Genomic DNA, 24,721 nt, shown 5'->3' with positions numbered 1-24,721 from the left:
CATTAACCACTTAGCCACTGCACCTTATTTTTTTATATAAATACATTATGTATATCACCTCCCCTCTAAACCAGGTTGTTTTTTAAGCAGTATAGCCTTCTCATTTGTGGGATTGTACCTTTTTTTGGCATCTAGTAAAATGTTTTTAAACAACTACCAATTATCCTTCATATTTTCCTGTGTAAATTCCTTCTCTCAACTGATTTGGCTCATAATTGTTTTCAGCTTTGTATAATTGGCCCTTTTAAATCACTATGACTGGCTTGGACTTCATTGTCTTTGTATGCAACAAATGTAATCAAGTCACAATCATTTGCATCTATGGAAATGCTAATTTTTAGTTCTGCAATAAATTCCTCCTGTCAAGATGAGGTCTTTTATAGAATTCCCCTGTGCTGGGTGTAACACTTTTGGAATTAAAAAATTGTCCTCTATAACATTTAGAAATTCAGGGAATGTTTTCGTTCTAGCAGCATAAGACTTCCAGCATATGCCATTCAGATTGAAGTCCCCTTTGAAATGTAAACCTGTGGAAAAACAAAGAAATGAAAATGGGAAAAATAGAAGTTAGATGTAAAATTTCACATTATGACGAGATGTAAATAAGTGTGATGTTATTGTCTAGTTATTAAGAGTCTGATTCTAAATTCTCCGTTTTCTCAATTCTCACCTCCTATTACGTCACAGGGTAGGGCCTTTAGTAATGATGGAAATAACAGATGAAAATGATAATTTAGTTCGTCCTGAAAATTTTTCTGGAGTATTTCTACTTAATAAAGAACATAAGTTGTTTTATCTTGAGATGTCTCTTAGGCTCAGGTGGCAGGTAAGGATAGCAAGCCTAGCAATGAGTAGTACCAATTTTTACATAATTCTCAATATTGTTGTTGTAGGGAACAAGACATGCACTACCTATTACACCTGGAGAAGCAGCAAAACTCTGTTCATTGATTCAGTCCTGTGAAGATTTGTTTAGAATCAGAAAAGTCAACCAACATGGAAAATATTTTACTGGTCTAAGTGAAGAAGCAGACCAAGTAGGGAATTGTGGAAGACCTAAAAATAGTATCAGTATGAGGCTGACACTCTTAAGCCTTTCTTGCACTCCTGTTGGCATTAGAGATATTTGCACATTTGTTCTTAACTCCCTTGCATTAAATAATTTCCTGCTAAATTGGAAGGAATTCATAGAATGATGTGTGTGAAAGCATAAAGAAAATTCTACTTAATTCCTGACTAGCTGCAAATTCCTGTAGGGTGGGACTTTCAAAGGATCATCGGGGAGTTAAGCACACTATTCCCTTTTGAAATGAAATAGGATTTGGTTGCCTAACTTTCTTTGGCTCCTTTAGAAATCCCAGCTGGATTGTTTTCTATACATTTTTAAGAAGCTAATAACTATGTGGCCTTAATGCTAAATTTGTTGCTATGATAACTATCATCAGAAACATCCTTCTTTCTGCCCATTTGTACAAGTAAATAATCTGGATTCTGGACTTCCATTTTTCTCACTGTGATGGTAATATGCTTGATCTTCAGGGTATACATCCACTGTTAGCTGTTTTACAGCATTGGACAAGACTTCTTACATAAAGACTAAAGAAAGTAGGAGAAAAGTATGTAGAGAAATAGGTTATTGTGGAGAAAATTGGTACCATCTTTTAATTCCATTCTATTTCCCATAATAAAAGGGATGATGGACATTTGAAATAACTTTCTAAAATAATTCTGGCCCCATATTCTGGTTTGTTATCTGGTGATAGATAATCTTTTGATTAAGCTTTGATTGTTATAGGTAGAAAATATGTCTTGAAATAGTTGGGGAGAAGATAAAGACTGAAATAAAATAAAATGTTTGTAAGTTTTCAGCATGCATGGAGGAGGAACCCTTGAAGCAGAATTGGAGTTCATTTACCAAAGTTATGGATAAACATCAGACCAAGCTGAAAGAACTGTCACCACAGCTCAAAAGCAGATCACAGGAAAACTTCCTAGAACAAAACCTGAGTGAAAGTGAAATGAGATGGTATGCTTCAGACTGGGAAAAATACAATTATAGAATTTCATGAGACCAACAGTCTTTCATCTGTTCTTACAGCATTTATTTGTGCTTCTTTAGCTGTTCAAATCCACACAATATGTTCAAAACATAAATATTTATCTTCTGTGGGTGCAATTCATGCCTGGGCAGAGGATTCATTTAAGGCTTTGTGTTTTGACAACATAGGGGCTTATGTAGGTCCTCTGAACAGAGATTAATTTCACCCTATAATAGGGAACTTTTTGAAAATCCCACCCTGCCTGTGTTTGCAACCCAAACACTGCTGCATATTGTACTAGTTCATGAGACCCTGCAAGTGAGATTGTTTAGTCTTATTTTCATTCCCCTGGCTGAGTGAAATACAAAAAGCAAACAGCTTAATTAGTGAAAAGTACATTTGATTTTTAGAAGTTCATGATACAGTCATCTAAGGAGTTATTGGTAACACTTAAAATAAACTTTGCTTTAAACCTTTTTTTTTTTTTTTAATAGGGTAAATCCCAAAGTTCCTACTTCTGCTGGCTTTAGAGGACATAGAATGCAGCAGCAAGAAAGTGTTCCCATAAGTGTTCAGTGTAAATAATTTATGATATGCAAAGGAAAGGAAAGGAGTTGTAGCCTGCATATTAAGGGAACACTATAGGCCAAATTCTGAGGTTCTTACTCAGAGAAAACTTGAGAAAATTCTGCCTTTGGTTAATAAATATTTGTGAAATGGAAAAGTTTATTTATATTTATAGATATTAAACATGTATAGTTAGTGCAATTTGATTTCTATTAAGTTCTTCTTGTGAATAGGTTGAAAGAAGATGAAATTGCCACATTACAGGAAAAGATTTTTGAAGCAGAGATGGCAATCAGTTCAACAGAAATGTTTTTGCCTTCATTTAAAGTCACTATTGCTGGAATGACAAATGTAAGTTTCTGTATTTTGCTGTATTTTAATACTATATAAAAATTTATATACATATTTACTCTCAGAACTCTAACTGGGTTAGTGTTCTGGGATATGCTGTACAGTCTTTTTTTTTTTGCTCCACTCATTTCTGCAGAATTAAACATTTATTGTAAAAAACCTTAAATGTCTAACTCATATGGTTGATTAGAAAAGCACTCTAAATGTTGACTGATGTGATATCTGAGTGCAGACATACATCTTTAAATAAGAGCTTTGAGGGGTCCAAATGTTTGTTTTCATCTCACGTGAATGTTAATTCTGAACCCTAATGTTGTCAGTTTAAAAGTCAACATTCTGAGCTATTTCACTGCTGATCATTTTAGCAGAAACATATAGCTACTTGTGTATTCTGGGTTTGTGAGCAGAACTTGAGTACATTTGCATCTTCTTCCCCAATTGTAACCCTGTTTATACACAATATTGTACAGTAGATATATTTTTTTACTATGATTTTAAAAAAAATCTTCAAATGAAGTTTTTGATGTCTGTAACCTGTTGAGTACAAATACATTATTACTATTTAAGTTTATAAAACAAAACAAATATTATTCTAGGAGTCAAGATATCTTGATTTTTTGCATTCCCTCATGGCTGATTTGTTTAAGAATTGCCATTGGGAATTCACACTTTTCTGTACAACAGAGTTAACATTTCCAATAATACTTCAATTTCTCTCCAGCTACAGATAGAAGTATCATGAATACATATGTGCAAATCAGGATGAAATAACTTCTGTGATAGTACTTACTAAAAGGTCTGCTACCTGATTGTCCTTTGTTATTTTTGGAGCAGCAAAATTAGTTTGATTTAAATGGATTTTCCCTTGAGAGAGGAAAATTGGGCCTTTTATCAGCAAAAAAGTTAAAATAGAAAGAGCATATGCCTGATCTCTCTGTTACAAACTTTGAAGAGTGAATATTGAATTGTGTAGTATTTCATACCAAAATGTTTAAATCCTAATCTAAACAGTATTTTGCATATTCATTATCATATTTTGCAGTGTACTTAGAAAAATAGTTTTATGGTTTCAATATTTTAAAGCTAAATTTTAATAATGGTAAACATGCTGTTTTGGGGAAATATTGTAGTACACTTACAGTATATTTGTTTGTGGCTTAATATTTTATCAGGTGTGTAACCTTTCTACATCAGATATGATTAAGATTTCTAAACAAGAGGATTTACTGATAAAGGAACTAGAGACTCTCAAACACATAAAAGGATTATTACTACACCTACTTAGAACAACAGAGCATAAAGAAGTAAGATGACCCAAAGCAATCTTGGGGTGGTTTAACAGTGAGCACGAACACATTTTTTTTTCCTGATCTTTTTCAGTAGTGTTTTCAAAGAAAGAAAGCAATAGCCAGTCACAGAAAATGCAAAATTATAGTATTTCAAATATTCTTTATTGTCCAAATCAACCCCAGGTTGTGTGGGAAGTTTAACCTATTTTGAGAAATCTATGTTATGCTATGCTTGTATAGTATTGTAAATATCACAGATACTTTCCTTTCATGTATATGTTAGTCTTTAAGCATAATCATATTTGCTGAATAAGACAGAATAGGAATTGCTTGACTTCAAAAAGATATATTAAATTTTTAATAAAAAGCAGATGAGAGAAGACGTGTTTCTTCTTTATTCTGGAGCCTGTATATATAGAATAATCAAGGAGGGAGAGGAAGTTTAAAAAGGAAAAGACAAACAAATAGAGAATGGCAATTGATAAATAATAGGGAGGCAGAGAAAGAAGAAAAGTGAAGAAATATAGAGAGCATTATATTACAATAGTGGTGTGATTATCTCTTTGTGTTTGAATACCTGCAATTCACAGGTGTTTGTATTCAAACAAAACCAAACATACATAAGCAGTGAATTCCTAAAGTGAACATTGTACACGTGTGCTCTGGCTCTGTTCAGAATGATCTGTAAGGCTTCCCTCTCACTGATGAGCCAGAGTACATCATGCTTCTAAAATCCAGCGGAGTGCACTCTGCAAATACCAGTGCAGAGAATGCAGCTCTCATTTGCTTTTCCCCTTTCTACTTTTCCCTGCTTTCCGATCCATCTGTAGTTTGACACCCAACTTGCTGGCTATCTCCTTCCTATAATTCAATATTCATATTGGGCCTGGTCCTATAACATGCTGAGTTATCTAAACTTCCTTGGAAGTCAGTGAGCCCATTCTCTGAAGTTAAAAAGTTTGGGATTTACTTAACTGGAAGTTCCATCAATTAGGGTAAAAAAACTAATTGATAAAATAAGGACAACTTTGACTGCCAAATTATGTAATTGATGATTGTGTGATAGTTATGGCTATATAAATGGTTTTGCCATTCCAAGTTTATTTATATTTGTGATAGAAGTTAATATTGTGGGATATAAGATTTTGGGGTCTGGAGATAATCCTAGCTGCCATCAAACAATATTTTCAGAAACACTTAAGGAAATGCTTCACTTTGTCTTTAAAATCGATGAATGGAATACACACTTGACCTTTAGGCTACTATTTGAACAAGGAAAATTAAATAAGCATGGCATGTAAGTGCTTCCATTTAAAAAATAATCAGTGTTACATATAGAATTAACCTTGGTTTATTTTCCCCTATTCATAAGCTCCACACATAGAATGAACAGAATCTCTTAAGATATTTCCCACCAATTGTATATAATCATGCATGTCAAAGTAAATATCTCCTTGCTGTTGGTATTTCATATATATCAGTCTCCATTCTGAGTACACTGAATCCGCAAGTTCCATATACTGTAAAATAATTAATTTTAAAATATTGGTTGTTTTTTCTATTTTGAACATGCAGATAAGCAGTAAACAAATTGACATTTTGATGCAGAAGTTAACTGAAAGTGAAACTGAAAATGATGTAAGTAAATTACACTTTCTGGCTCCTTACTCTATCAAGGCATGCCAAAACAGTGAAATCCCAGTCTCATACAATTCTACTAGGCAACTGCCAGACCTAGGATCAGGAAGACTGCTTGGTCTTTCTGTCTTGCGCTCACATGTATGTGTATATTGATATACTTGCCTGGCTTCCACCCAATTTCCATCATTTTGTTTCTTCCTTACCCATTTGATTAGTGATATTTTTCAGGAGTATGGTGTCACGCTTATTACAGAGTTTAATGTGCTGTATATTATCCTATATACAGCATGGGCCAGTTTCTGATGTTGTTCACCAGTGTAATTCCAGAGTAACTTTAATGGAAATGCTACTTATTTACACTGGTGTAACTGAGAAGAATGTCTAGCTTTGTTTCTCTAAGACCAGATGTTACTTTTGCTTCAATGTTATGGTTATTCAAGTGCATTGCCTTTTTATTCTGACATAAATCGATAGGCAGTGTAAGGGAGGGAAAAGCTGTGAATTCGTTGCCCCCCAAAATTACCATTTTTGTTATAGTTTATGTGATGTTTCCATTCCATCATGAGGTCGCATTCCTGCCCAGGTGGTAGCTATCGTAATCAGGCTACACAGTTTTGAGAAAGCAAATGGAACTAAACGTTTGTAAACCCTCCAAATCATTCCCCCAAATATGCCATTTGTCACAAATGAGAAAATAAAGGGCAATATGGTATCCAAGTACCTAAATCTTCAGAAAGGTGAATCCAGACAGTTAACTCCATGAAAGCAATGATAAGAGAAGTTTTAACTATTGGTGCAACTTCAGTATTACAAAGAAATGTAAAATTCCTCCAGTATCTTTTTTTTTTAAATAATTTTAAAACAAAGTAATTGGAAGTTGAAGTTCAATTTACCCCAGTACTGAGAAGGAAAAACAAGATGCTTAGCTGAAAAGCGTGATACAGTGCTAAATATCTCAGGTAGCATGTATTATTATCCTCATTTTATAAATGGGGTAAATTGAGGCCCAAGGTGGTGTTAATGACTTGTCCAAGGCCAAAAAATATAACCCAAATCACTTTATTCCTAATCTGAGCAGAAATTGACTACATTGGAATTGGAATGCTATCAGATTTAAAAGAGCTATTTATTTTTATTTTTTTTCACAACCCAGGAAGTCTGATACTCAGTAGTTAAGGCAACCTGAACTATAAGTGTCAGTACAAGGGCTGCTTATGGAACACTACCAGTCTGGGAGAGGGGCAGAATATGGCTATTATGTCTGAAAACCATTCAGGCAACACATTTTCCTTCAACAGAGATCAAATCCTTAAGCTTAATTTCCGGTGAAGACCAAATAACCTTTACAATTAGGAGCTCCTCTCTCAGAAGTAACATTACTTTTACTTTGTTCACAAATATTTACTGGCTCTGTGTATAGATTGGTTTTTGTTTTTTTAATCACCAGAGTAGCACCCCATTCTTGTTTAATTCCTTTTTCTGGCTTTTCCCTTATTGTCTGCTCTGTCTCCTTGCTCCCTTGTGGCCTCTTCAAACATAATTTTGAAAAAGCAGAATTTTCAAAACAATTTGATAAGTAAATGAAGTGTATGTGTATCCTTCAGTAATTTGATTTGCAGGAAATTGACAAAAAGAGTGTCCCAGAACAAATCCCTATAATACAAGCCAACATTGTACATCAGCTAAATTTAGGTACCCAATTATGTTGACTGTGCATCTGTACACTTAAATTCATGTCCCTGCTTTGAGACACTTTTGTTCTTATATTTATGTGTACAATTTCTTTGCTTTTAAGCATCATCTTGAAATGTTTGTGCCACTGGAAATGAGAGCTCAATTACCCTAATAAAGTATCCCTTTTACATGTGCAATTTGGGTGCACTATTATGATAATGTAGCCCAAAATGTGCATATTGAGACCTTTTCATTTTGTGTTAATTTTCCTTCATGAAGGGTCTCAGAAAAGAAACACTTGAAACAGAGAAGCATATTGTAGAGCTTTCTTCTCAGCTTCAACAGGAAAAAGTAAGTCAGTTTCCCCCTCAGAATGGATGTTTTATCTCCGTGTGCTAAATTCTTACCTCCAAAACTCCTAATTTTTCTAATTGTGAGAAGGGTAATATTTAATTTCAAACATTATATGAAAAGCTATTCCTGTGGGCCAGTGTTTCTCACAGAGGTGGACACATACCAGGAAGTTTGACTCCAGATTTTTTTTTTGGATTGTGAACCATCCTTACCCCAGCCTCTCCAATGGTCAGTGTGAGGGATGGCTCCGAAGGGGGAGGTTGGTTTGGATCTGACTGTCATTTCTCATTTAAGATTAGGTTTAGGCTAATGTTGCACAAATGCATAAGGTAGAGAGGTAGGGTTGCCAAGTGTCTGGTTTTTGACCGGAACTTCTGGTCGAAAAGGGACCCTGACAGCTCTGTTCAGCACTGCTGACGGGCCATTAAAAGTCCAGTTGGTGCGGGGCTGGCAGGCTCCCTACCCGACTCCGCACCGCTCCCAGGAAGCAGCAACATGTGCCTCTGGCTTCTAGGCATAGGGGCAGCCACAGGGAATCCGCGTGCTGCCCCCGCCCTGAGCACCAGCTCCGTAGTTTCCATTGGCCGGGAATTGCAGCCAATGGGAGCTGTGGGGGTGGTGCCTGCAGGCGGGGGCAGCATGCAGAGCTCCCTGGCCACGCCTCCGCCTAGGAGCCGGAGGGACATGTCACTGCTTCCAGAAGCCGCCTGGGGTAAGCGCCGCCGGGAGCCCACACCCCTCACCTCTTCCCGCACCTCAACCCTGTGCCCCAGCTCTGAGCCCCCTCCCACACCCAAACTCCGTCCCAGAGACTACACCCTGCTTCCCCTCCCGCACCCCACCCTCTTTCCCCAGCCCGGAGCCCCCTCCCACAATCCAAACCCCTCGGCCCTACCCCCGCAGCCTGGAGCCCCCTCCTGCACCCCAAATCCCTCATCCCCAACCCCACCCCAGAGCCCACATCCCCAGCTGGAGCCTCCTCCTGCACCCTGAACCCCCCATTTCTGGCCCCACCTCAGAGCCCACACCACCAGCCAGAGCCCTCATCCCAACCCCATGCCCCAGCCCAGTGAAAGTATGCGAGTGAGTGAGGGTGGGGGAGAGTGAGCAACCGACGGACTGAGGGGGGGATAGAAGGGGTGGGGTAGGGAGAGGGATAGCTCAGTGGTTTGAGCATTGGCTTGCTAAACCTAGGGTTGTGAGTTCAATCCTTGAGGAAGCCACTTAGGGATTTGGGGCAAAATCAGTACTTAGTCCTGCTAGTGAAGGCAGGGGGCTGGACTCAATGACCTTTCAAGGTCCCTTCCAGTTCTATGAGATAGGTATATCTCCATATATTATTATATAAGGGTGTTCAATTTTCTGCTATTAGAAAGTTGGCAATCCTATAGAGAAGAGAGTGCAGAAGCCCCCCTCCATTTTGCCTCTGTACAGGGGCTGTTCACAGTCACTGTGCTTGTGCTCTTTAAGTTCATCACCCGCTGAAGGCTAGTGCTCTAGACAGTGCTAACCTCACCAAAATGTGTAGATAAAGGTTCCTTTTGCCCTCTGTACCAGACAAGGGAGGTGGTTCCATGCAAAGTGAGGGTGGGAGGAAAAGCACTGACTATACTCAATAAAAGGGTTAAAACAGCTCTTGACAGTGCTTCGGTTGAGGGCATTATGCTTGAGTCTGGGTTTACAATCTATTTCATAATTACATTGTGTCTGTGCATGACTCACAGAATGTGTATACTACCATACGTTAGAAATCAATTATACCAAAAAAATAGAGAAATCTTCTTATGGCATATCTGTATAAATTAAAAGATTTGTGTTCATATCTTTTGCATAGGCAAATGCACTAAAAGCAGATCACCTATCAAAGTCAGTAGAAGCTGTACAAGCCCACCTGCAATGCCAGATTCAAAAAAAGGAGGCTGAGAATGATCAGTTGAAAGCAAAAATACAGGTTACAAATATTTTTCCTTTGGGTTTACTTTTAGTTCATTGGTAAATTAATAAAAGTATATTAGGGCCAGAGGGCCATTTTTAATTAGAAGTTGTCAATCAAATCTTAAAATGTCACTTGCTATTATTAAATTAAATCCCTGGTATAGACAAATTAGAATAGAAAACCCCAAACCAGTAAAAATAATGGAAATAGATATTTCTTGAGAGCCATTTGGATAATGTTCTTAATTACAAATGAATTTTACGAATGTTCAGAGCTTACACTATAGACACTCATAGAATGATGTAAAAAGTATCCAAAGAAACGCCTTTATCCTGCAAACACTTACACATGTGCATATAAGGAGTCCCACTAAAGAGAATGCAACTATTCACATGTTTAAAGTAAACATGTATGGAAATGTTTGCAGGATCAAGGCCTAATAAAGGGATGCATATTCAGTGTTAACAAACAGAGAAAGTTGACAGGAGTTGTCAGTGTTGAAAGACTGCAAGGGTGTGATCAGGTGGCTGCAAGGGAGGAGACAGACTAACCACAGATTCTCTATGAGTATTTGAAATTTGCAAGGAAGGTGAAATTAAAGATTGAGCAGGTGAATTGTCTTAAAAGTGGACTATCCCTATTACCTTTTATCTTCTTGAATTTACCTTATACCTTACCATCAATCTGTTGGTCAGTTGCTTGTTATCTCACACACACAATAAAAAAAGAAAAATCTTTATATGAATATAAGCCTCTGTTCACTTTCTCTAGCTTAGAATAATAATCATAAAAAGGCTGTTCACTCTTACTGAACAATATTGTGATAATGGTCTCTGCTGCACACACTTTCAATGGGCCAAACTTCAATCAGGACTGCTACTGCTGAAAATATAACCGCCAAGCTTGTTTTTTTATTTAAACTCATTCTTGCTTGTACACTAAATAATGACAATGACATTCAGTAAAACCCTGTGTTAGCCGTACTTTATTCTCCCTTATTAAAGATGAGCTAATTTTGTTTGGCTCTTTTTATGGTCTGTGCTGTCTATAGGCCTGACTGTCATGCCTGCTGGTTCTTTACCAGTTCAATTCATGTATTCTACATACTAGATAACATAACTGAAATTAGCTTCTTTGTCTACTACATATAGTATTGTTCTCTGCATACAGAATTATGGCTAACGGAGCCCAAACAAAACAGCCGAGTAAATGGGCTTTGTGCAGGGTTCTTTTCCAGGGCAAAGTAGCATGGAATCCTACCCCACTGGCAATGGAGCACCAGTGGAGAGACCACTTCTACAATTCATGGTCTGTGACAGCTTGCATAGGTGCTCTGTCATCTCACATCATATGCAGACGGGAAGGTTTGGCCAGTTGATCTGTATAGTTAATTAAAAATTCTTAAAATAGAATTTCTTACTGGAGAAGGATAGAGCAGCATATCATTCTCATTTCATTTTAACTGAATCGCTAAGTAATTATTCGTGGTTGCTCCAAATCAGTTGTAACTAGCCAGATATTCAATCTTTTAAGCACAATTAAAGAAACTAGGGAAATTAATACAAGTTTGCAATATAATTTTAAAGGGGAAGGAGAGATTTTATATAATCTGAGGAAAGCTGAGGTTTGTAGTTAAGCTAAGCATTGTATGTGTATTAGCTGAACATGTCAGAAAAATCAGTTGAAATCATTTTACATGCGTAATTTGGGTCTTTTGGTCACTCACAAAGCCCTCCTAGAACAGTAGGAGTTGATAGCCATGATATGTGATATTGCAAAAGTAACTTGCCTAGATTAGTAATAAGGCTTGGATTTGACCTAGGACTCTGATGTTTGGGATATTAATGATCTCCTTATAAATACCATACAGACAAATATGCAGGTTTTTTGTGTTTAGACTTACTAGAATCTTACTCAACTACAAAGATAAACTCAATTGAGTTCTAACAGTGATTATACCTGTTTCTTGGTGGATATGATGTTCTAATAGTGCATATAAACCTTTGTAATGATGTATTTTTACACTTTGGAAAATAGGAATGAAAGTGACTTTAAAACAATATCACCGTGGAGGTTTCAGAGCAATGCCAAATGCTAACAGTGTGTGTGTGTGTGTGTATTAGGGCTGTCAATTAATCGCAGTTAACTCACACGATTAACTCAAAAAATTAATCGCGATTAATCGCACTGTTAAACCATAGAATACCAATTGAAATGTATTAAATATTGTTGGATGTTTATCTACATTTTAAAATATATTGATTTCTATTACAACACAATGCAAAGTCTACAGTGCTCACTTTATAGTATTTTTATTACAAATATTTGCATTGTAAAAATGATAAACAAAAGAAATAGTATTTTTCAGTTCACCTCATACAAGTACTGTAATGCAATCTCTTTATCGTGAAAGTGTAACTTACAAATGTAGGGTTTTTTTGGTTACATAACTGCACTCAAAAACAAAACAATTTAAAACTTTAGAGCCTACAAGTCCACTCAGTCCTACTTCTTGTTCAGCCAATCGCTAAGACAAACAAGCTTGTTCACGTTTACAGGCGATAATGCTGCCTGCTTCTTATTTACAATGTCACCTGAAAGTGAGAACAGGCGTTCGCATGGCATTTTTGTAGCTGGTGGTGCAAGGTATTTATGTGCCAGATATGCTAAACATTTGTATACCGCTTCATGCTTCGGCCACCATTCCAGAGGACATGCATTATCTCCTGGCAGCATTATCTCCTGCAAATTGTAACCAAACTTGTTTGTCTGAGTGATTGGTTGAACTAGAAGTAGGACTGAGTGGACTTGTAGGCTCTAAAGTTTCACATTGTTTTATTTTTGAATGCAGATATTTTTTGTACATAATTCTACATTTGTAACTTTCATGATAAAGAGATTGCATTACAGTACTTGTGTTAGGTTAATTGAAAAATACTATTTCTTTTGTTTTTTTACAGTGCAAGTATTTGTAATCAAAAATAAATATAAAGTGAGCACTGTACACTTTGTATTCTGTGTTGTAATTGAAAATGTAGAAAACATCCAAAAATATTTAAATGGTATTTTTTAATCGGGCGATTAATCACGATTAATTTTTTTTAATCGCTTGACAGCCCTAATATATATATGGTATTTGCCATTAAGAAGTCAACATTTGGAAATTAAAAGTAAGGTAGATTTTTTTTTTCCAGGTTTGGAAGATTACTTATTTTCTCCTCTAACACTTTTACTCCAGAACATGAAATTAAGTATACACATTTCATGTTTTGTTCTGAAGGATATTGTTTTTTGTACTTCTGCACAGTGTCATTATTAGAATTCTCCCAGCGCATTTTATTAAATGGTATATTTCAAGGAATAAGCTGATCTTTGCATAAAGATTCAGTGAGAGTACACAGCCATCTAGGCTGAGGTTTTCAAAGGAGTCTAAGGTAATTAAGTGTCCATATCCCACTGAAGTCAGCTGATACCCTGACAAAGCCTTCGGACAGCTTGAATGTTTTCTGCTCATTATGAAATGAGTTCCAAGTTTAAATTTACCTAAGTCTTTGTAAAGGATGGAGCTGCATGCTACACAGGACTGTCAGTCATAGTGTGATAGTGACATCTTGTGGTGATATAAAAGAATTACAATTGTATTCCCTATGTATTTCTTTAACTGTTAATATAAGCTACAAGGTAGGTGAGGTAATATCTTTTACCAGTGTATAAGCAACAGACTGACAAATAAAAATCTTCTATATTCTCCTAAATTTGCTTCATTCATTGAAGATATTATCTCCCAAGTCACAGTTATAAATATCAAAGTCAAATATAAACTGCTTCATTTCACACTTACATCAAGAAGTAGCATTGTTCCTTTTTTCTCCTTTTGACTACCAAGTAAATTTCATGTCATTCTAGCTATGTATGTGTCTGGAACACACCTTAGGAAGGGTCACGGCCCAGACTTGAATGAGAAGGCACTATACCTGTTTTTAATTTATGTTACATTTAGTCATGTCTGCCTTTAAACTATTTTAAGATGACCTGAAAGTATTTTATATAGACTGGTATATGTAGCTGACATGTTTACTACTTTATTGCACGGTGGAAAAATTGCTGATGATATCAATGTGGATTTAAGACTGTCCATCAAGAAACAGTTGCATGCTGGTAGCTTGTTGATGCCATCGATGACCATCCTAAAGACAACTGTGTTTGGGCCCTCTTTAAAGCAGGCTTTAAGGATACATCTGATTGCTTTCTTCACCAAATGTCACTGTACCTCGTTTTAATGTCTTTGATGTGATTTGCCTTTAGCATCCTTATTTAAATAAAAAATGCTATGTAGGGAAACAAACATAAATATCATGATAGTAACACCCATGAAAAATCTAGTTCAAGTAACTTGCCCAGCTTTGCATAGGAACTCTGTAGCCAAGGCAGGAAGAGAATCCAGTTCTCCAGGGCAACATTCATCTGACTCAACGTTGAGACCATCCTTTCTCTTCTTGCAATCTTCTGCCTCATTCACTGTGTACTTCTAACTTCCGCAACAAATGATGCAAGGGTGCTGTAGATACACCTCTACCCCGATATAACGCTGTCCTCGGGAGCCAAAAAATCTTACCGTGTTATAGGTGAAACCGCGTTATATTGAACTTGCTTTGATCCGCCGGAGCGCTCAGCCCCGCCCCCCCGGAGCGCTGCTTTACCACGTTATATCCGAATTCGTGTTATATCGGGGTAGAGGTGTAATTGTCTTATTCGCTACACAGCCCTGATTCATCCCCAGAGCAGGTGCATCCAGACCACTGAATGCTGAATGAGGCAGGGGTCCTGTGGAAAAAATAGCATGCGATCATATAATTAAAGACTGTACTATAATGCATACACATAAGGCAGTGTTGGCATTTCCTAACTTTTGAGAGTGTGACTATGCAGCCTTAATGTCCTTTTAATGTATTTGGTTAAATGTAATTTCCTAATTTTTTCAAAAACAAACTGGAAAAACAGAGTTTCTGTCATGTGGAGTCATATTGATCGCCTGGTTGGGTTATCAGCAGATTTTAGACCCTTACATCCACAGCACATACCGGTACCACTTGAGCAAATGTAGTAACTGATAGCAGTAGTAGGTGGTTATATTCTGTATGGGCCAGCCACTAGAGGAGGATGAAACACACACTTTTTCAGTGGTCTTCAGATCTATTTGCTGACAACAGAAGAATGTAGCGATTTAGGACTCTTGGGTTCTATTCCAGGTTCTGGAGGGGAGTATTTTCTAGTAGTTGTAGACTCTTCTGCCCCTGTGACCCCAGTCTGCCCTTGTCCCCATCTGCTGCTGCCCCCCACAACCTACTCACTGATTCCTATCCTCTTCCCATTCTGCTGTGCCCCCATCCCCATGGCTTTTCCCCACCATTTGGCTCCTTCCCTACCCTCTGACTTATGCACCCTCCTCCCCTCTGTTCCTCCATCCCCATTTCTCACTACTCAGTGGGTGGAAATACTGGGTGCACAGCTTCTGCTCTCACCCTTGTGCATGTATTTGGGATGCAGGAAGCCTAATGCAGGTGAGGTGGAAGTCTTTCTCCCCTGCATGGTTCTGTTACTGTGACTCAAAATCTGCCCCATAATGTTCAGAACATATTCATTTTGCTTAATTATTCTGCAGACTCTGGAAAAGAAAATAACTGAGTGGAAGCTTCAAATTGGAAAACACAAGCACCAAATTTTAGCTGTAAAGGAAACAAATGAGCAAAAGAAGAAAGCTCTGAAAAAAGCAACCAGAGCCCAGAAACAAAGAGCTGAATGTTTTGAAGCATCTGTTGAAAAACTAACTTCCAAAATTAGAAAGAGGGTAAGTGGCTGTGTTGATATAATCAAATGTTTTTTAAAATAATCAAGTATTGTTTAAAATAATAAGTGCAATCAAACATTAAGATTGCCTCATCGTTGGAGAACAGTAATGACCAACTGAGCATACTGTACTCTGGACTGGTACATTTTAATTTGTTCCACTTTAGAGAAGGGTAATTTAAAATCAGTGATCCAAAAGCAATTGCTAGATAAGATGCATGAACTTTAAGGTCAGAAGGGACCATCATGATCATCTAGTCTTTATTTTGTTTACAAGATTAAAAAGTCAGTTTAGTGAATGACTTGGACCATGTGGTTGTCCACTTTGTAATTTTGCTCTAGGGGGTCTGGTCTCCTTTCAGTATGGTATATGCCAGTTAATGCTACTAGGAGTCATGCACATTAATCCCTAAATATCATTGAGAAGCTTGTTCCCTTACATTCATAGGTGGGCCCCGATCCTGCAGTTTGAGCTGTGTGGATAGACATTGAAGTTAATGGGCACAAGTGTCCACTCACACAGATCAGATTGCAGTATTGGGATCTTGATGTCTTAGTACTCAGCCAATGTCTTTTTTTACAATGGATCCAGCAGGCAGCATGTCTTGTAGATGCTCAAATTTCTCTTTGTAAGCTGTATGCTCTGAATTTTATAGAGCTTTGAAAATGAAGTTAGAACTCTCTCATTCAGCTGTCCCTCAGACCTTGTTGAGGGCCTCTTGCTGCCTCAACATTTTTTTCACCAATGTTAAGAAATTTCAGAAGGCCAGGAGAATCAGAACTTTTTTGAGTGGTCTTTCTGGAGTTGGTGGCTTACAATTCTGAATGGAATCAGTTGGCCCATTAGAGTACATTTAAAACTTGGTCTCCTTTCATTGCACTTTCCAACAGGTGGGAATATACTTTCATCATAACATTTCATAGCATGTTATACCATTGTAGACATAGAACGACTAGGCAAATGTATTGTATCAGGATCTAATAAAATTTGCTTTGTTTCTTCTTTGTGGGCTTAATTTACCTTCAGACCATACGATGCAACTTGGTTTTCTCATGATGACAGTCAGTTGTACTGGACGTTTTAATTAATTAAATTAATTTAATTGCCATTTGTCTAACTTCAATTTCAGTTTTTTTGTGTTGTCATAGTGCTTTCTCTTTATTTTCCTATTGTGAGGTTTAAGGTGAAGGTTTTCAAAGCAGTTAATTTTAATGAAACGTGTGGCTAACTCTTCACCGCTTTGAAAAGCTCAACTTAACTGCCATTAAATAAACCACAAAATCCAATCTTTCTTCTTTTGTGTTTGAAACCCTCTTAGTTAGCTATTGTTTCTTTTTCACAACATTTTGCTATTATGACTCAATTTTATTCTGGCATTTATTTTGATCTCTTATTTTAAAATATCAGAGGGGTAGCCGTGTTAGTCTGAATCTGTAAAAAGCAACAGAGGGTCCTGTGGCACCTTTAAGACTAACAGAAGTATTGGGAGCATAAGCTTTCGTGGGTAAGAACCTCACTTCTTCAGATGCAAGACTGAAGAAGAAGAAGTGAGGTTCTTACCCACGAAAGCTTATGCTCCCAATACTTCTGTTAGTCTTAAAGGTGCCACAGGACCCTCTGTTGCTTATTTTAAAATGTCATTCTTATGTCTCAGATTAGTACAGTTGAATATATTTATTTTAAGAAATAATTTTACCTCAAATTTTGAAGTCTTGCTGTAGTCTGCAGCTTGAAAACACATGAATGCTTAATTGTGATTCAGTTCTAGGGACTCATAATTCTGTAGTTCAAGCTTATTTAATATATTTAAATTATTTTAATTTCTCTCCTTGAGATTGCAAGCTTAAGTTTACATTATTTTATACTACTGAGGTGTGATTTAAGGCTGCTTTAAGTTAAAATATCTTTTGTGTTTAGGAACTGTGCAAAATTAAAAAGCAGTTCTTATGTTACATGATCTATATTTTGTATATTCTCCAGGAAGTCAAATTGTCTGAAGTACTTTCAGCTTCCAGTGTCTGGAAAAATCATCATGAGAAGGCTGTAGAAGAAAAGACTCGGTTAGAGGTTCAATTTGAAAGTCTGAAGAAGTAAGTTAAACTGTTGAAGCTTTTTGCAAATGAATAAGAAATAATATTAATTTCATGTACATGTTTTTACTATTTAAAATTCCAGGTAGAATTTAGAACTTGGAAAATGGTGCTCAGAATTAGATGTTTCAACTATGGAACATATTTTAGCATTATCGCCTTCTCTCCACTGGATCACACAACTTCCATTATAGCTAAAGAGTAACTCCTACATCATTCCTGACTACAGGGGCTTACTGTGCTTGACACAGGGAACCCTCTCACCTGTCAGCAGTGGCTGAAATTACAGGCTATGAGCTGCTGTAACCTGTACTTGGGTTACATTACACCCCATAGGGGGAAAATAGCTGAAGGATCTGAGTTGTAACTGATACAACAAGGATTCTCCTCTCCAGCCCCACTGTCAAACCTGGCCTCCACAGCAGCACAGAAGAACGTCCCTGCATAGACTCCTGGCTTTCTACTCACAATTTTGCTGCAATTAATTGGACCAGTTAGTTCCACTACAGAATGGGCCTTCCATACATGGAGATGGGGGGTAGGATTTGCTCCCGAATGCATGCATGTATGCCATTTGTCTGTAATCACAGACAAAACAGAACTCCCTAAAATCTTAAAATATATAATAGAAAAAGGTTGAATAACTAAAAATGCCTTTTTCCTTGGCATATGGTAAGACGTATCCTTACACATTTTTATGGTTTGAACTACAGTTCGTATTTCCAATAGGTTTGTCATAAACACATAAAATAAGACTAAAGGCTGCTGCCTATACTTTTTTGTTGGGTTTCATGCAGAATGTTTGTTTTGTCAAATAGCTGTTTAAAGAAGAATGTTCACATGTTTATAAGGGCCAAAATTAAGTTTACGGGTTTTGGTTTTTTGAGTTTCAGAAAACCAAATTTTCATGGAAAGCGTTCTCATTTTTTTTTTATTTCAAAGAAAAAGTTTCTTTGCTTAGAATTAAACATTGCAGCAAAAACTATGGCACTATGCCAGTGAATGAGCACCAGAAAGCTAAACTGTCTGTGAACAGAAGTGAATCTGATTAGACAATTTTCATTATCTAATTTGACTAGTACAAAAAGTAAATTGGTATAAATGGTGAAAAGTAAAGTAGAATCGGTTTACTTTTAATAGTTGAAGGTGGTATTCCTAACCTACGTAAGAAAATGTTTTAAGATAGCTTTTTATTTGGCAGTCCCTTTTTAAATTCTGCATCATAATGTCTTGGACTGTAAATATATATAATCTGATATTTGCGTTGGAAGAGTGCCTGTGCATTCCATCTAATCAGCTTATTTACAATTGTTCTAACCCCATTTCACATCCTTTAATCTTATTACATCATTTATTGGAAAAGCTGAAGAACTTCCAACTTCTCCAGTTGTTGCTCATTTGGGGTGTGTAAATATATGGAGTTACTTTAATAAAAACAAAAACAAAAAAAACCCACAAACTTTTCAATAGCTGCTAGAGGAACATAATATGCAAATTAAATTTTAAAAAGTACAACATGCTAGTTGCTGCAAAAGTTCTTGATTTATTTAATAAAGACAGATCACAAACCTTTTGGAGGACATGAAAAAAATACAAGATCGTGGAAGAAATTCAAATGAAGAAATCCATGGAAAGCTTAATTCTATCAATTCAGAAAGTGCAAATATTCGTCTTGAAAATGCAAAATTAAAGGTAGATTGTTATATCATTTCATTGTTCAGTATGAGAATAACCATGGATACCTGATGTATTTTAAAATAAAGAGTACCTAGATTTAATTCAAATTTTGTTATTACTATACGTTTAATATCTCGAGGCCTCCTTTAATAAACTGTGCACTTATACAGTACCTTCCATCCAAGGACCCCAAAGAGCTTTATAGGTATTAATGAACTAAACATCACAAGACCCCTGTGAAGTAGGTATTATCATCCCCATTTTGAAGTTGGTGAAAATGAGACATTGATAGGTTAACACAGGAAATCTGTGGCAGAGCTAGGAATAGGTCTTTGATCTCCCAGTCCTGTACCTTAACCACACTACCTTCTGTCCTTTTCATTATCATTATCTATATGATTACTTAACTAACAGTTACCCTTTTAACTTGAAACAAAATTTTACTAATGTTCCAAACGGGAACTGAATTCACTTTTAATAGCTAGTTTCAAATTAAGTTAGGGAGGTTTCAAACTTGCTTGGCACAATTGGATAAAGTCTCTAGGACTTCCCTTTGCTGGTTTTGCTCCTACCTATCCTACTACTCTTTTTCTGTGGTTCATATTCTTGATCCTGGATATCTCCACTGTGGTCTTTTCCTGAAAACCAAAGCTTTACACACTGAAAAACCAATCACTGGGGCTTGTGGGTGGCCACCTTTCATCCCACTCCTCCAAAGATTATATTCACAATAATTATTTAATTGTTAATTACATCAAAAGATGTCTAGTTCATATGTCATCTGATCTACAAATACTGCAAATAATACAGTTTGTAATAAGAAAGCTTCTGTACCATTCAAGTAATTTTATTGCTGCAAACATAGTTCAAATGGCATCTGACTTTCTGTGTGAAATTCCCAAACAGTAAGTCTCAAGAGATCCAATTAAAAACAAGATTTATTAAGAGTGGAGAGAGAAGATCAGCTCAGAATAAAATAAATAGTATACATAATATCTGGTCTACGTTTAGTTATAATAAAAGTTTAAAAAAACCTAAACATGTCTAGAAAGTACTTTTTCCTTTTGTCCTTCTAGCCTTTCACAGTACGCCTACACTTGGAATTGGAGCTTGGGTGTGTAATTCCCAGCTCAAGAAGAAATACTCGTGCTAGCTCTGATCAAGCGATAAAACTAGCGTGTAGCCATGAGCAGCGGAGGGCCTAGCTGCCACAAGTACGTTCCCATCCAAGACCCCAGGCATATACTCATGGCTGCTAGCCCGTCCCACTGCTTGTGCTGCCACAGCTACATTCTGTTTTTAGCATGGTAGCTTGATCAGAACTAGTGCGAGTATTTCTCCTCAAGTTGGGAATCACACTTTTAGCTTGAAGTGTAGACATATATTGAGAATCACATTCTCTGATTTCAAGTACCTCACTGCTATCCTTTCAGATCCCTGTACTTTAATGTTGAAAGTGGTCACAGACTATAAAGATGTTCCAGAATTCATCATCATATCAGACATGCCAGTCAAGGTTACATAGGCAATTCAACAATATATTGTTTGATCAATATATTCCACTATCTGGGGGAAGTGTAATAGTCTCTGTTCTCTGTATAGTGACTATTATCCCCTATAGTCTTTAACATCCAACAGCCCTTCCAACTTGGAAAATAATTCCAAAATTTTCTTTTTTAAAACCCAGACTGTCAGATGCCTCTTTTATTTTGCCTGCATTTTAGCCAGCCAGAGAATCAAGCTGATTGAATCTTGGTTTGCCCTAGAGTTAGATTAACTCACACTCAGTCTGTCTTTAAAATGACAGGATTTACATCTTTTGTATAGTATTTCTACTCTGGATCAAATATGAATGGAAGTTGACAGATTTAAATGAGTTTGTCACAGTTACTTACCATGCAAAATAACAAAATGTAATCATGTACAGTTAAATACCAGTAGTTTAATTGCTAGTCATATAATAGTGCTGATGGTGCTTTGATTTCTTAATTCTCCACTATCAGAAAAAAAGTGTATTGCCTATAACAAGAATAAAATATTTATTTTCTGTGTATTTTAATCTAGGCTTTACTTGCTGCTTTGGAAGACAACACTGTTTCGGCTGAAGCTGAACTTTTAAACCTGCAAGAAAAAGTAAAGCAGCAGGAAAACCTTGCTGAACAGTATAAAACTCAGGTGACTAATGGACCTGGAAGGCTTAAGTATCAGTTTTATGTCTATGTGCAGTTTTGAGATAATGATGAAGCTCTTATTTGAGAGACAAGGCGGATGAGGTAATATCTTCGGTTGGTGAAAGAGACAAGTTTCTGAGCTACATAGAGGTCTTCCTCAGGTCTGGGAAAGGTATTGAGGGCTTGGCTACACTTGTGAGTTACAGCGCAATAAAGGAGCACCGGGTGCACTAGCTCACTACCTGTCCACACTGGCAAGGCACGTAGAGCGCTCTGACTCCGCGGCTACAGCGCTGCTGGTACTCCACCTCGGCGAGTGGAATACGTTTGTTGCGCCCCCGCTGGAGCGCCGCAGTGCCAGTGTGGATGAGGTGTTCACGGATCACTACACTTTCCTTCATAGATCCATTAATCACCCCAAACACACCAAGAAATCTGTTATTTAAAGCCAGGCACTCAGATACCACAGAATATGCTCCAAGGAGAAAGTCCAGGATACATACCTTAAAACACTCAAAACCACCTTCACCAAACAAGGACACTCCACCTGAGAAGTAGATCGCATCATGGAATGGACCACCCAAATACCTGGAGAGAACCTGCTTCAGTACAGAAATAAAACCCATTCCAATTGCACACCCTTAGTTGTCACCAACCACCCCACACTGGAACCCATACATAGTATCATCAAACTACTACAACCCTTACTTGATGAGGACCCCATCCTGAAATAAATCTTTCCTGAACTCCCTCTTCTAGCCTTCAAACAACCTCTCAAAGCTCATCATCTGAAAAAAGATCCCCACAGACCAGGACATCTGGTAACAGTCCGGGGACTAGTGAGGTAGCACTAGAGTAATGTTTTGGCAGTCTGTTTATATGGCATATGGATATTTTGTTTCAGTGCTAGGGAAATATCAGTAAAGCCCATATTTTACAAATCTGTTTTAAGTTCCTTAGCAATTCCTTTGTAGTATGTGCCTTTGTTTACAGAGAGGAAATTTTAGCGTGATGAATCAGATGTTGTATAGAATTCAGCGATAGTGTAAGGACACACTTGATTGACATCCCTGACTCATCGTATTTTGAAATTACTGACCAGGCAACAGTTTTATTACAAACTCTAAACCCTGCCAACGGGCCTAGCCTATGGAGCAAAGAGCTACAATAAAACTTTTAGCCTGCTGTAAGAGACACGAGGTATTTCCTCACATCCAGCCTTAAGTAGTTATTAGGGTCCAAACTAATGGCTGGGCTACCTTCAGAAATAGGCTGCCATTAGCTGACACCCACTGTTTTGAGAGGGAGGGGATTGGACAATCAACTGCCCCCACACAACAGCTGCAGCTCGTTCTCCATGGTGGATAATGAGCCATTATATTACCAGTTAATTTGGCATTTTATATTCAGAGTTGTCCTTTCAAAATATTTGCTGTGAAGCGGGGTCTGTCACACTGCAGCAAATTTGAAAAAAGAAAACAATACAAATATCATTTCCTGATGCCAGGAACTTAGTTTCCTCACTGCTTCTCTTGATTACGTTTGTTTCAAAAAAAGAACTTTCTCCCTCTCAGCCCAGCTTCTCCACTTACTTGCTGTTGCAGTGAAGCCATAATTTTGCTCTTTATCATAGGAATTTGTTACAGTGGAAATGATTGATGTAATTTTGATTTCACTACAAAGATGAGATAGAGGAGAGATTGGAATACAAAGGGGGAAATTCCTTGTTAAAGCACATATATTTTTGATAAGTAACAGAAGTTGGAGGCATGGAAAACCTGTGAAACACATGTAAGAAGAATGGGTTTACCTTTAAGTATTCTGCAGTGTAAAAACTCTTTTTAACTGAAGTAGTATTTCTCTCTGTTAAATCTATTACAAACATTTTAAACAGTACAGCACTTTTTTCACAGACAGAATTTTCCAGTCTGCAATAAGATCTCATCGCACCAAATCTAAATTATGGTAAATTAATGTTGAATATTTTTATCCCCATGAGAAATAAAAATTCAGTTACTGCTATCTAACTAAAAGGGGATACAATTTGGTCATTTTAAAGGTGGTGGTCCATTGACTTCAGCAGGAGCTTCTGGGTCCTCTTCACCTTAGAAAGCCACACCAGACATTTAGGTGCCAAAAAATGTGTTTAGGAGCCTAAATTTATGCACACAATTTTGAAAATGTTGGCCTTGGCCCTTTAGAATCAGTCCAACTCCCACTGAAATCAATAGGAGCCTGTCCAGTGACGCCAATGGGAGTTGCATCAGGCCCTTAATGAATAACTGGCAACATTCATTACACCAAGAATGAATTTGACCCCATGTATCTTAAAGTGATGAGAATTTTTGAAATTTGGAGACATGGAAGTATGATCTCTTGAAATGGCTAGATATATTCATATTTATGTCTTTATAACTTTTTGCATATGGCCTTTGGCCGTGACAAAGGCTTTGAAATGGAAGATATAGGTGCGCGCAAATCATATTAATTAACCACTTGTTTCCTTTTATTTACTGTATGAAATAAAGTAACTTTAAAGTGCAGTGAGCCTCAAGTGCCTGTGTAAATTCAAGTGAATTGTTTCAAAGATTGTGGGGGTTTTTTCATGATAAGCACAGAGGCTTTTGATTAAAGTCTGTGGGTACGTCTGCACTACCCGCCGGATCGGCGGGTAGTGATCGATCTATCGGGGATCGATTTATCGCGTCTAGTGTAGACACGATAAAATTGATCCCCGATCTCTCTGCCGTCAACTCCGGAACTCCACCGCAGCGAGAGGCGGAAGCGGAGTCGATGGGGGAGCGGCAGCGGTCGACTCGCCGCCGTCCTCACGGCCAGGTAAATCGACCTAACATACGCTATTCGCGTAGCTGAAGTTGCGTATCTTAGGTCGACCCCCCCCGCCCCCAGTGTAGACCTAGCCTAAGTGTCTTAACATGAATATGTTAATGCTATTTGAGCTTTGTTAGATGAGTTTTAATTGCAGGACAGAAAAGTTTGCCTCTGAAAAAAATAACTACAATGTTGAATTAATACATAGGAACCTCATCTGAAAAGTAATTTGGTCTTGTTTGAGTCCCGGAA

At 37.3% G+C, this 24,721-nt stretch overlaps 1 protein-coding gene across 2 annotated transcripts in view; it reads left to right on the top strand.

Annotated features, from left to right (window-relative positions):
• Positions 1 to 24,721, top strand: part of ODF2L (outer dense fiber of sperm tails 2 like) — a 44,689-nt gene that overhangs the window by 3,855 nt on the left and 16,113 nt on the right. Inside the window, exons 2-12 of one of the 2 annotated variants that reach the window (XM_065409641.1) lie at positions 894 to 1,037; positions 1,863 to 2,026; positions 2,840 to 2,957; positions 4,130 to 4,261; positions 5,822 to 5,884; positions 7,841 to 7,912; positions 9,750 to 9,866; positions 15,514 to 15,699; positions 17,680 to 17,789; positions 19,346 to 19,481; positions 21,531 to 21,641. In XM_065409641.1, coding sequence (XP_065265713.1) covers positions 894 to 1,037; positions 1,863 to 2,026; positions 2,840 to 2,957; positions 4,130 to 4,261; positions 5,822 to 5,884; positions 7,841 to 7,912; positions 9,750 to 9,866; positions 15,514 to 15,699; positions 17,680 to 17,789; positions 19,346 to 19,481; positions 21,531 to 21,641 — 1,353 coding nt within the window. The remainder of the gene's footprint in view (positions 1 to 893; positions 1,038 to 1,862; positions 2,027 to 2,839; positions 2,958 to 4,129; positions 4,262 to 5,821; positions 5,885 to 7,840; positions 7,913 to 9,749; positions 9,867 to 15,513; positions 15,700 to 17,679; positions 17,790 to 19,345; positions 19,482 to 21,530; positions 21,642 to 24,721) is intronic. The other variant, XM_065409642.1, reaches the window with a different exon arrangement.

The sequence above is a fragment of the Emys orbicularis genome, chromosome 8 (assembly GCF_028017835.1).
Source record: "Emys orbicularis isolate rEmyOrb1 chromosome 8, rEmyOrb1.hap1, whole genome shotgun sequence".
NCBI lineage: Eukaryota > Metazoa > Chordata > Testudines > Emydidae > Emys > Emys orbicularis.
This window is presented reverse-complemented; position numbering and strand designations above follow the sequence as displayed.